The sequence below is a fragment of the Hipposideros armiger genome, unplaced genomic scaffold (assembly GCF_001890085.2).
Source record: "Hipposideros armiger isolate ML-2016 unplaced genomic scaffold, ASM189008v1 scaffold_2, whole genome shotgun sequence".
In the NCBI taxonomy this organism is placed as follows: Eukaryota; Metazoa; Chordata; class Mammalia; order Chiroptera; family Hipposideridae; genus Hipposideros; species Hipposideros armiger.
Genome location: NW_017731352.1, coordinates 235,923 through 248,118, shown reverse-complemented (window position 1 = coordinate 248,118; position 12,196 = coordinate 235,923). Strand labels below are relative to the sequence as shown.

Below are 12,196 nucleotides of genomic sequence, written 5' to 3'. Positions count from 1 at the left end.
GAGATTAAATAACTTGCTCCATATCACAGAGCAAAAAATGCCAGAGCTCTGCACTGGCATTTGTCTTTCAGAATCCAAAGCCCACACTCAATCTAATAATTACTCTGCCTCCATCTTTAGTTTCAACACCATTCAAACAACATTACGTATACTACTTCTATAGTTACGGAAATAACTGAAGCAGGCATTTTAACTTAAAACACCAAAAGACATACTCATACAAAGACAGTTGTTTGGAAAGGAATAAACAAGCAGAGGATTCTGAGGTCTAGCACTGACACAAATTTTCATGCAACTGTCTTTTCATGAAACTCTTTCAAACTATTGTACTTCGTTTTGAGGAAGAAGGGTATCTAGTTAAAACATTAATCTATCAAGTATTAGATGGTCCTTCCAAGCACCAGCTGGGACAAGGAGTTACTTTCCAGGACCGATCTTTATTCTAAAGGCAAACTGGAGTGAAATTATCTGGGTCCAATTCACCAAATGGAATGCAAAGGGAATTGGGAGAAAAAGACAATTGCAAGTATTAATCCCCAAATGGAACTGATTATTTGCCCAAAGTGTTTTCTGTTTAGTTTTATTTCTTATATAGAGCTACATTATGAAATGTGAAGAAAAACAAGATTTGGTAGGGAATAGTAAAGTGAACTTGCAAACTTTTGCCTCAAGTCGACAGGGTTTAAATGCCCAAAATACTAGTTCATATGCTCAGAAATAGCAATAAAAAAGTGGAAAACATCTGAATAAGATGCTCACTTGGTGAAGTGAAGGGTGACTATCGGCAAAACAAATTTAAAGTTTATTCATATTTTTCTAACTAGTGACCTATGTTATTCCGTATTTTACAAATTCAGATGTATAAAGAGCTGGAAAATGTTAAGGTGGCCACTGATGTTTGCAATTTCAAAAAGGATATTAGGAAAAAAGAATGCAATGTGTCACATTAAAAATAAAATATGAAATCCAAGTCTCTCTTTTTTCCATATCTTTTGAATTCTAAGCCTTATTTTCTTATGAAACACTACTGTGTGAGGCTGAGGAAAAGTTATTCAACAGAGCAAAGGTAAAGGTATCTTACGTTTGGCCAACGTGTACTCTTAGCCCAACCAAATGGTTCAAGACCTATATCATGACTTTCAAAGTCATGTCTAAATGTCAAACTGGGTTATGCCATGCAGAAGAAATACCGGTAGTATCTTCATTGTTGTCTATTTATATATCAACTAGAGGCTATTTATAGCAGTCAAATTTACTTAAAATAGAAATCAACAGTATGTTTTTCTAATTACTAACAGATCCAACAGAGCATATCAATAACTTGATGGTTTCCCGTAACTTATCGTAATTGGAAAATGGGTTCCTTTTTTGAATTATTGTTTAAGAAGATAAATATTGTGTAAACCATATCACGTCCCCAAGTTTGGTAACATGAAAATACATTCTCAGTTTATTTCACATATATTTTATAAGAAGTTGGAGTGCTAAATTAGAGTGAAATGAAACCACGCAAGAAATAACACAAGACTTGGATTTCATATACCATAGCAACTGGCAAAAATAAAAAAGTATGCAATATATCTCTTTCCTTCATACTGAATATATTACATAAACAAATAGACATTTAAAAGGCAATTTAGATATCATATTTTATGGTCATCAATGATGTCAAATTAAAACAGGTATTATACACTCAATGCACAGGTCTGGAGTATTTAAGAAGCTCAATATGTTAAATGCAGTATATCTCTAGAGAAATTAGGTATTGACTGAATGCCTCAGTGAGTAGAAAAATCTACAAAAATCCATACCACACATTGATCCAAATATTGCTTTTTTTAATATTACTAAGAATGTAACAAATTTTAAAACACTGTATTTGACACAGATATAATTCTCTTTAATTATCAGGCAACGAGCCCAAAATATGTCCATATTTATATATGTTAGTTTTTATGAAGAATAAAAAATTAATAGAAGAGATAAGCCCAACATATATTACTCTAATTTTACACTAAATGAAGCATTTCAGCCACTCAGAAAATAACTTTAGGTCATGTAAGAGAATTGAGTTGAAAGAATAACTGTAGTTTTTAAAAAAACATACAGATATACAGATGTATGACAGTTCCAGAAAGGGTAATCTATCCATTCATCCATCTGTCAATCTATCCATCCATCTCTATATATCTCTATTCATATCTTTTGTTTGTAATCTGATTTTTCATAAAGTTGAACTAGAAAATGCTTAGGTGAAACGGCTGATTGGCACCTTATACAACCTCCTTCATTATAAGAACTCAACTAATGCACAGAAAAATGAGAGTTAGCTACGGTTTCTAAATAACTACTGCGGAAAGTAGCAGAGACCAGATAGTCTGTCTGACCAGGTTAGCAGTGTCTGTTAAATGGATAATTCATAAGTCAGTCTTCCATGGCACCCTGGACATTTCCCTCAGCCTGACAGACACAGCTATCCCTGACACATAACAAATATAATACTTTGACAACTAGAGGTTCCATTTCCTCGTGATAACTTGTTTTGTTCTTTATGTTTTCCTTTGCTTTATCTTTCTAAGTATTTATTTGATATCATAGCTGGGCTAGCATAGAAAAGATTTTTCTGAGGTTAAACTATATAGTGACTGTACTGAAAGTAAACACATGAATATTTATGAATCTGACCTTCTGTGTTAACCTACAGGATTCATGGCCATGTTTATTCCAGTTTCTAGGTATGACTAAATGATTATCTCATTTCTAATAAAATCCTAAAGAGGTAAGTTTTATTTTAGAAAATTAAATGCAAAACATTAGGAATGAATAGTATTCAAACGTGAGGATATCAAACCCTTCATTTTATATACCAGGCTAAGACTTGATATTAAAATTTCAGCAAATACATATATATTTATGTGTGCATATATCTATGTATGTACGTGTGTACATATCTGTATGTATATAAACATATATGTATGTATATCTATATGGTGATATAGATAAGCCTAGAAGTTTAGTGTAAATTCCATTTTAAATGCATTAAGTGAATCTTCTTTTTATAGGAATCTTATGAAACCTGTGATAAAAATGAATACGCACTCCAGCGTATAACTTTCCAGAAAATACTAAAAATATGGAATGTGGTCTTTTCCCCGAATGGTCCTCCCAGGGAGGTAATATCTTTCTACCATCATTCTCAATTCAATCTTCTTCCCCAAAGACCTAGCATGGTGAAATCTACCCAGCTCATTCAACGTACATTATTACTTAGGAAGAAAAAAACTTAAATGGATTACAGAATAAAAATTTGTTCTATTTTTTTATGAAGGTAGCACAATGGAAACACTACTCTAAACTATGGAATAACTGTAGAGGATTTTCAGAATTACCACAGTCCAAACATTGACCAGACCAACACGTAAGAATGATACTTCCCATTCCACAATCACACTGGTTTCTTAGCTGTTTAAATAGTCAAAACCAGAGCAGAGCAGGATTAGAACTATCAGTTGAGATAAGTGGCCCAACCATGAGTTAATGTCATTATTAACACTACTGGACCAATGCTTAAAAATCTGTATGATGAATTTCCAGTTATGCCACTATCATAAAAGTACTTTCAGGTTTCTGAAAATTCTTTCATAGTAATAAATCTGGCAAAAGTGAAAAACGAAATTCATTGAGAGTAAAAAAAACTTGAAATTGAAAAAAAAACCTCACTATCATGAGAATTTTTCTTACATTTCATAACTGAATTAAACCCATGCCCCATTTATATCTTTAAATGCTCACTGTAACATTAACAATGTAAATGGTGAATAAATAACACAATATTATTTAATTTCTGAGTGATCATTACTTTTCTAACCAAACTATGCTTGAAAAACAATGTAGCGATTTCTTTTATTCTGATCAAAAGTATAAAAGCTAATTTCCAATTCAGAAAATTCAACCTATGATTCTTCCTGAAAGAGAGAAGATATACAGCCAATGCAACTGTTTCACTTTTTCATTGGCCTACCTTAAACTAGTGTGGGTTTTAATTGCTCTGGAAAATGATCAAGACCCTCTACATTACATGGTCAATGGTCCTTTTAATAGAAAAGGCAATAATATACAGTTGTTTGCACCAACTAAAACTCGTTAGGAAGTCTCAGTTTAGGGGAACAGTTCAACAGCCATTAACAAGTGCAAATGTCTAATTGCCTTTTAGTGAAAATGCGGTTCTTTCAAAGCTGTTTAAAAATTATTAGTATGGTTTAGCATATTTGAAAATACTTTTATAAACAAAGTTTACAAAGAATATAATTTTGAAAGCCGAAGTTTTTCAATAATCACCATTTTTTTTACTAGCATAACATTAGAATTGACTTTTTGTCTTGCTGACAGAGCAACTAAGAAAGTACAGTTGCATTGACCATATTGATTGTGAACAAAGCAACCATCAGGGGGACTCTGCACCATATATTTTCAATATTGACCTCCTACTTCCTTTTCCATGGCTTTCTGGGTCGGCTATTGGATTTGGACTGCAGTGTAATAAACAGCTAAGGTTTAATTAATGGTAAATGAATACAAGACATAGGTTATGACTTTAACTAATTAGGGAATTGTTGAATTAAGTCTGCCTTGGAATGCAAGGCAGTACAATCAATATCCAATAAAAGGACTATGTATGTAATTTACCTGCAAATGTGTTTCCAATACCATCAAAGTGAGTTTAAATAAGTAAGATATATGAAAGGCGACTAGGAAAGATTTCCACAAGTTAACACTTTATAGTTTCAGCGAAGATTTTTCTTATTGTTAAGAGATGGTCTCTTCCAAAGCTCTGAGAAGGGCATGTTGCAAAAAAGGAATAAATCTTCACATGTGCACCTTAACCAAATCTGTAATATTCTCTACAGCACAAAAATTCAGTTGCTGACCTCTCCAAGTTGAACCTATACAAACTAGCAATTTCCTGCCCAAAATGAGCATCAATCTTTGCTTACTTCACACCCTTTTGCTCTTTTCTCATTTGTCATGGCCTGTATCTCCTCCTCCTGTTTCAGATAAATATTCACTGGCATACAAGAATTTAGTACTTTTGATAAAAATTTCACCAATGCTCTCATGCTTCAAACTGGCTATGCAAAGGTCTTTTCATGGAGTCTTACTACTCTCTACTCTTATCATTCTTCTGAAATAAAAGTATGAAAAAAGACAAAAAGAGACCTACCCACTCCTTTGTGGGCATCCAAGCTGGTAAACTCCATTGTCCCATTATGGCCTTTTTTAGGGTTTTCCTGGTACTGTTTGTGGTTCCCATTGGGACAATATCTGAAGGAAAGTCCATAATCTGCAAGATAAACCTGGAAGACATGAACAAATGAATAATGCTTTTGTCCTCTGAAAATATAACCTTTATAATTAAATCTTAAGAAACTGTTAGGTTAAGCACAGCCTTAGATCTGCATTTTATTAAACCCAGAGGTGCCTCAGGATAAAATATATACAAATGGGGGTCGTAACAACTAACTTCCCAACTTACATCCTTACTTCATCATCGGCAGATCTTGTTTCTGAGTTGAGTTAGATTTTTAGTCTTTTTATTTTGCTCCCCAATTCCCTTCCCTCCAGGTGGGCATCTAGATATCATAAACCACAATATGTCATTTTATCTGTATTCATACAGCTTATGAGACTCTGCCTTTTCTTGTAACCCCCTCCCTGTAACATGAAACTGTTTCAAGCAGGGAGGGGGAAATGAAAGCAAACAACCTAAAAATATAAACTTAATCTTCTAGGAGTCTCCATTAATAGGAATTATAAAAATAGTAGACAGACTGTAAGAGGTAATGACTCAATAAAAAACAACAACAACGACAACAAAAAACCCAACATCATGTTGTTTATATATAAAAATGGAATATCAGTGCACTTTTTGGCCTTTTAAACCGATCCATATCATCGCTGTCATCTTTGCAAGTAAGTCACAATTGCACGCAGGGTCTCCAAACAGAATATAAATTGTTAAAAGTTAGAAGGCAATTCAAGACAATTTTTCTCAGATTACTTTTGGAGAGAGAAAGGAGGGAGTAGTTTTACATATATAGGATACACTGAATAGGGAATTGTTACGACTAGATATTTATGCTGACATGTAGTCAAAATATAGTAGTTCCCAACTATATGTTACCATACTCCCCCCCAAAAGAAAAAAGTTTCAACTTTTAAAATGTATTGTTTCATGTATATTTCTTTAAAATTTAGGGATTGAGGCAACATTTCATGATGTGTTTTCAAGACAACAGAGTACTGCAAAACAATTTGTGTTTTAAAATATTATATCTATTAAAAGAAAATTTAGTACTTAAATTTTAGTTTAAGTTTTTGGTTTTAGGATAGCCTAAACAGGATGTATTTTGAACTTCAAAATATAAACAGCACAGAGTTTTCTTCATTTGTTGGAGAATATATAATAGCTTGCTAGAGTGTCTGAAAACATATTTCAGTTTTGTCTCTCACCTGCACAAGCTGTTTCTCAGCACTGCCTCAGAAGTAATTGATCCCTCTGCCTTAAGCAGCAAGACTTCAGGGTCAGAGGTATAATTGGTTGCTTGCTTTTACTATTTATGATGCATTTTCATCTTTATTTCAAGAGCTAAATAGATAGACTGACTTCATTTTGCAAAGCAGATATGCCAGAAATGTACATATTGATAATTCAGCAAATGGAAACATGTATTAGATATACTAGTTTACTAAAAAAATAAAAAATAAAAAAAAGCTATCAAGAAACTTTTCATGTTGTGATTAGCCACAAAGATAAGATCTAAAATTCATGGAGTGCCTGATACACATCAGAGCATGCTAAGAGCTTTACATCATTGACCCACGCCATCCTCACAGAAATCCTGCAGGTAGCTACCATTATCTCCACTTTACTCAGGTGTAAACTGAAGTTTAGTGCAATTATGTGACTAGAGTAGTAAAATGGAGCCAGAGGCTCCAGTCTTCACTCTCAATCACTATCAAAAGGAATCTGCACTGCACACGTTAGATAGACAAGGAAGACTATTCACGGCTATTGCAATAGCGGGGAGAGATTAAACTGAGCTCCACTGAAACAAAAGGTGGGAAAGTTTTGAAGCACTGGGAGTGAGCTAGTGAAAAGTACCGGAGGACATGAGGGGAGGCTGGTCAATGAGGCTAGGTTATCTATGTTTGCTAATTGGTGCTTAGGCTCTCACCCTCCTTCAGAAACTGGGGGAATGGAGCACAACGCTTCATACAGATTACATTTTAAAGAGATGCCTCCTAGGTCCTTGAGGTTCTTGAGAATGGGCTTTTCTTTGTTGGGAAGTTTATGATTACTAGTTAAATCTCCTTAATACTAATTGTTCTGTTCAGATTTTTATTTCTTCATGATTCAATATCGGTAGGTTGTACGTGTCTAGGAATTTATCCATTTCTTCTAGGTTAGCTAATTGGTTGGTGTGTAATTGTTCACAGTACTTTCTTATGATTCTTATTTCTGTGTTACCAGTCATGATGTGTTTTCTTTCATTGCTGCTTTCCTTTATTTGGGTCTTCTCTCTTTTTTTTTCTTAATCTAGGTCAAGGTTTGTCTATTTTGCTTGCTTTCAAAACACCAGCTCTCAGTTTCAATGATCTTTTCTATTGCCTTTTTAGTCTCTATTTCATTTACTCTCACTCTGAAATTTATCATTTCCTCCCTACTACTAACTTTGTGCTTCGTTTGTCCTTCTTTTTCTCTGACCTTTAGGTGGAAAGTTAGGTTGCTCATTTAAGATCTTTGTTCTTAATGTAGGAGTTTACTGCTATAAACATCCCTCTTAGAGCTGCTTTTGCTGTATCCCATAAATTTGGGAATGCTGTGTTTGCATTTTCATTCATCTGAAAGTATTTTTGGTTTCCCTTTTGATTTCTTCTTTGACCAACTGGTTGTTCAGGAGCATGCTGTTATCGCCACATATCTGTGAATATTGTAGTTTTCCTGTTGTAATTGATTTCAAGTTTCATACCATTGTGGTTGGAAAAGATGCTTGATATGATTTCAATTCTCTTACATTTATTAAGACTTGTTCTGTGGCCTAACATGATTTATTCTAAAGAATGTTCCATGTGCACTTAAGAAGACTGCGTATTCTATTGCTGTTGGATGGAATGCTTTGTATGTCTGTTAGGTCCATCTGGCTTAACATGAAGTTCAAGTCCAGTGTTTCTCCACTGATTTTCTGTCTGGATGATCTATCCACTGTTGAAAGCCCCTGACAATTATTGTATTTCTGTCTATTTCTCCCTTCAGATCTGTTAATATATGCTTTATATATTAGGTGCTCCAATATTGGGTGCATAATTGGTGGTCTTAATAGAGAGCTGTGGGTAGGATTCAAATAATCATGGAAGGCTACTGCACAAAATAATAAAACAAACAACTACCTCCATCCACCCCACTATATAAAACTTTTTTTCAGTTTGAACTTCTTTCCATTAGTATAGCATATGGTTCTTAACATTTATATTCTTAGAGATTCAATGAGAATTAGATAAATTCTCTAAAATTCTCATGAAAGTTTTAGTATCAGAATCTATCAATATTTTAAAATTATAGATTGTGAGGCACTACTAAATAAATTTAAGATTGATTGCATTTATTGGGTAGAGATTTGTTGCAAGAGGAAGTAAAGCGAACAATTTGTCCCAAGTAATCAAGGCGTCGACAAATTATTTTGTCTCATATAGGTCAAAGTGAAAGTTTCTACTAAGATAACTTTAGAAATTCACAGTCCAGAATTGTGTAGGAATAATTAAAAAAAAGAAAAAAGCCAGGAAATGTCAAAAAAGATAAGGAATGGAAGAAAGGTAAGTAACTTTTGTTGAGGTTCTAATTATGTGATAATCACTGAGCAAAGTACCTTTTACAAATTATTTCATTAAATCCAGTCAATCACCCAACTAGGTAGCATTGGTCTCATTTTAGACATGAGGAAGCTGAGCATCCCAGTAGTTAAACAACTGGCCCAAGTCACAACGCTCCTACAGGATGGAAGCAGGATTCAAACCCATGCCAATATGACTTCAAAGTCCATTGTCTTTTTAAAAATACAATATCGAGTTTGGGGTTCTACCCATTTCTGAAATTTTGTTGAAGTAAAAAATAAGTTCAAGCAGAACTCAGTCTACAGGAGGGTTTACAGTCTAGGTCCTGTTTTTATATGCCCTTGAGCTATGAATTATTTTTACATTTTTATAGGATTGTTAATAAGAAAGAGAATATGCAACAGAGTCCCATGTGTGGCCCACGGAAGTCCAAAATATTTACTATCTGACTCTTTACAGAAAAGTTTGCCAACCTCTAAAGTAAAACTTTTTAATTTTTTTTATCATCCCTTTTCTGTGAAATCAAAAATAACAACTAGTTAATATGTTTTACTTTAAGTATAAATATATATAATATCCCTAATTTTAGACCAGCCTGAAGTAGGAAACTCAAGATCACCAAGATCAGGTAGCGTGTGAGTATTTACATTATTTCCTAATTTGATTATTTCCTAAGACTTGACATTGGAAAATTTAAAACCTAGCTCCCTAATGCATTTTAAATGATTTTCTTTTTTATGCAACTTTTCTGACTTTAGTAACCATTTCCCTTCTCCATGAGTAAAAGGACAGTCCTGCCTGCTTCTCTTTCCATAGAGCTTCCTATTACATTGTACTGCCTCTCAGAGTTCTATGTGGGACTCATTTTTACCTCACCTTTATGCTTTTTAAAACATTGAGGTAGGTAGGGATGATAAGTGTCACTATCCACATTTAACAGATGAAAAATAATTTCTGGACCCAAATAATGCAAATCACCCAACACTCACTAAATCCAGCTTCTACGAAGAGTTTACTGTTTTAGTGAATTTCTCAACATCTCCATAAAACACCTAATCTGAATGAATGCTTTCATGGACTTTTGATTTAATCTTATTATTGAAAAGGTAGCATAGAAGCCACTGAGGTGCAATCCCATCAGAAAGAACTGGCCTTTCACCTGTGAGGAGCGCAGCAAGCTGAAATCTCCAGTGGCCAGATCGTTAGGACCTGCCACAGCCTAGGAGCCAAGGCCACATTCTCCCCGGGCAGCTCCTGCCAAAGAATGATCATGGTGGAGATACTACGTATGTGGCCATTTCTACCCAATCAGGGATTCTTCTAGTGGGTACTCTCTGCTCTGCTGCTCACAGATGGGTTGGCTGAGGCTTTGTCAGACTGGTATCACAGTCTGAGCTGTCCCGGCCCAATCCTTGTCCCCTTTTCTTTCACAGGTGTTACATCAACACCCCACCCTGAAAGTCTTCCTTGTCCAGTCCAGCTTCTTCTCCTTTTATGTCTCAGAGGTAATATACTTCCTGCCCCCAATAAAGCCCTTCTGCTCCTAATTTTGTCTCAGCATCTGCTTCTCTGAGAACTGGGTTTGACACAGGTGGTCTGTAAATCATAACCTTCATTAAAAGCACTGAACGAATGAAGATGAAAAACAAATTTGCCTTTGATGGCCACGAAAAATACAACCTTCCTATACTAATAAGCCTGTCTCAAAAATCACCATCCTAGTTTACCTAGCCAGACGTGCACCCATATATGACACATTCTCAAGTTCTGCACCTGTTAAAGCTTTACTTCCCAACTCCTTTGCTTCCTAATGCTTGCAGGCCCTTACGATGCTTTATTTTTATTAATGGGTAGGTGAAACTAATGATGGAAGAGCACCTTGTGTCAACTCTTTGCAGTGACTTGCATGGGAAGGGCCTGTGTCTGCAACGCGGCACCCCTCCAGGGACACTCCAAGTGCTCTTCTTCACTTCCTGCCACAAGTGCTGGGGTCACCACTCACAACTGAATCCTATTCTGGTATGTTGATTCTTTAACCACAAGGCAACTTAGTTTTCATTTGTGTCCATGTGGATTTACTATCTTCAATGTACAAAGTTGTTTTATCTTTTATTTATGCCTTAGCCCCAGCATTTACAAGCTGCAAGCCCCTAGGGGACATGAGGCCAGGATGATGTTGTATAACATTGCTGTATCCACGACAACACCTATTCTAAGGCCTTCTGCATAGAAGGTTTAAATAAATTTTGATTGATTTGACCTGATGGTAATAATTGGGCAAAGTGAAGTAAAATTATTTTCAATAGATACCTGAGTGCCAAGCATGATAAACTATTGAGAGCTGTACATTTTTAAAAAGAAAAAGAAAAACGAATGCATATATATTTTTTAATATAGTTGACGCTTGAACAACATAGATTTGAACTGCGAGGTCAATTTATATGTGCCTTTTTACCCCCAATAAATATTGTAAATGTATTTTCTCTTCTTTATGATTTTCCTAATTTTCTTTTCTCTACTTACTTTAATGTAAGAATACAGTAGATAATATATATAGCATACAAAATATGTGTTAATCGACTGTTTATGTTATTGGTAAGGCTTCCAGTCAACAATAGACTTTTGTTTTGGAGGTGTCAAAAGTCATAAGCGGATTTCCAACTGCGTGGGGAGTCAGTGCCCCTGCGTTGGTCAAGGGTCAGCTTGCTATGTGAAAGCATCAAGTGCTTTACAGAAGTCAAATCATTTAGCCCTTGTGACCCGAGGAGGAAGTTATTTTAAGATATTTTGAGGATGAGAAAATAGGCTGAGCAGTTAGGTGCTCTAAAATAGAGCAAGGGGAGACTATTTCTAATTGGGAGACTCAGAGAAAAAAGAGTCGGGCCTTAAAAAACATCTAAGCTTTCCACAAATGGAAACAGGGAAGGAGAAATAACAAGGAAAAGCAGGCTATGGGTCAGAGTGTGTTGGGAGTGGAGAGGTTACTGGAATACAACACAAGCCAGAAAACCTGGTTAGCATCAGTTTCCAGAAGCTCTGAAAACCATACTAAGAAGCGGGGACACGATTTTTATATGCAAATAGATGTTAGCAAAGGTTTTTTGTAAGGAACAGTATTATTAGCACTAGCAACATCACAATGAGGAAATGGAAGCAGCGAGTCCATTTAGGAGAATATAATAATGGTCCAAGCAACAGGCAATGGGGGGTTGGACTAGGGCACTGGTGAAAAAAAGGGAGACAAAGAAGAGAGCAACAAGTTATTGGATAAGGGGCGGGGGGAGAGAGAGAGGGGAGAGAGGGGAGA

At 35.2% G+C, this 12,196-nt stretch overlaps 1 protein-coding gene across 8 annotated transcripts in view; it reads right to left on the bottom strand.

Moving 5' to 3' along the window:
* The window catches only part of VRK2 (VRK serine/threonine kinase 2), a 131,319-nt gene that overhangs the window by 73,492 nt on the left and 45,631 nt on the right, over positions 1-12,196 (bottom strand). For all 8 annotated transcript variants that reach the window (XM_019629823.1, XM_019629898.1, XM_019630062.1 and 5 more), the window contains exon 8: positions 5,222-5,354. In XM_019629823.1, the coding sequence (XP_019485368.1) occupies positions 5,222-5,354 (133 nt within the window). The remainder of the gene's footprint in view (positions 1-5,221; positions 5,355-12,196) is intronic.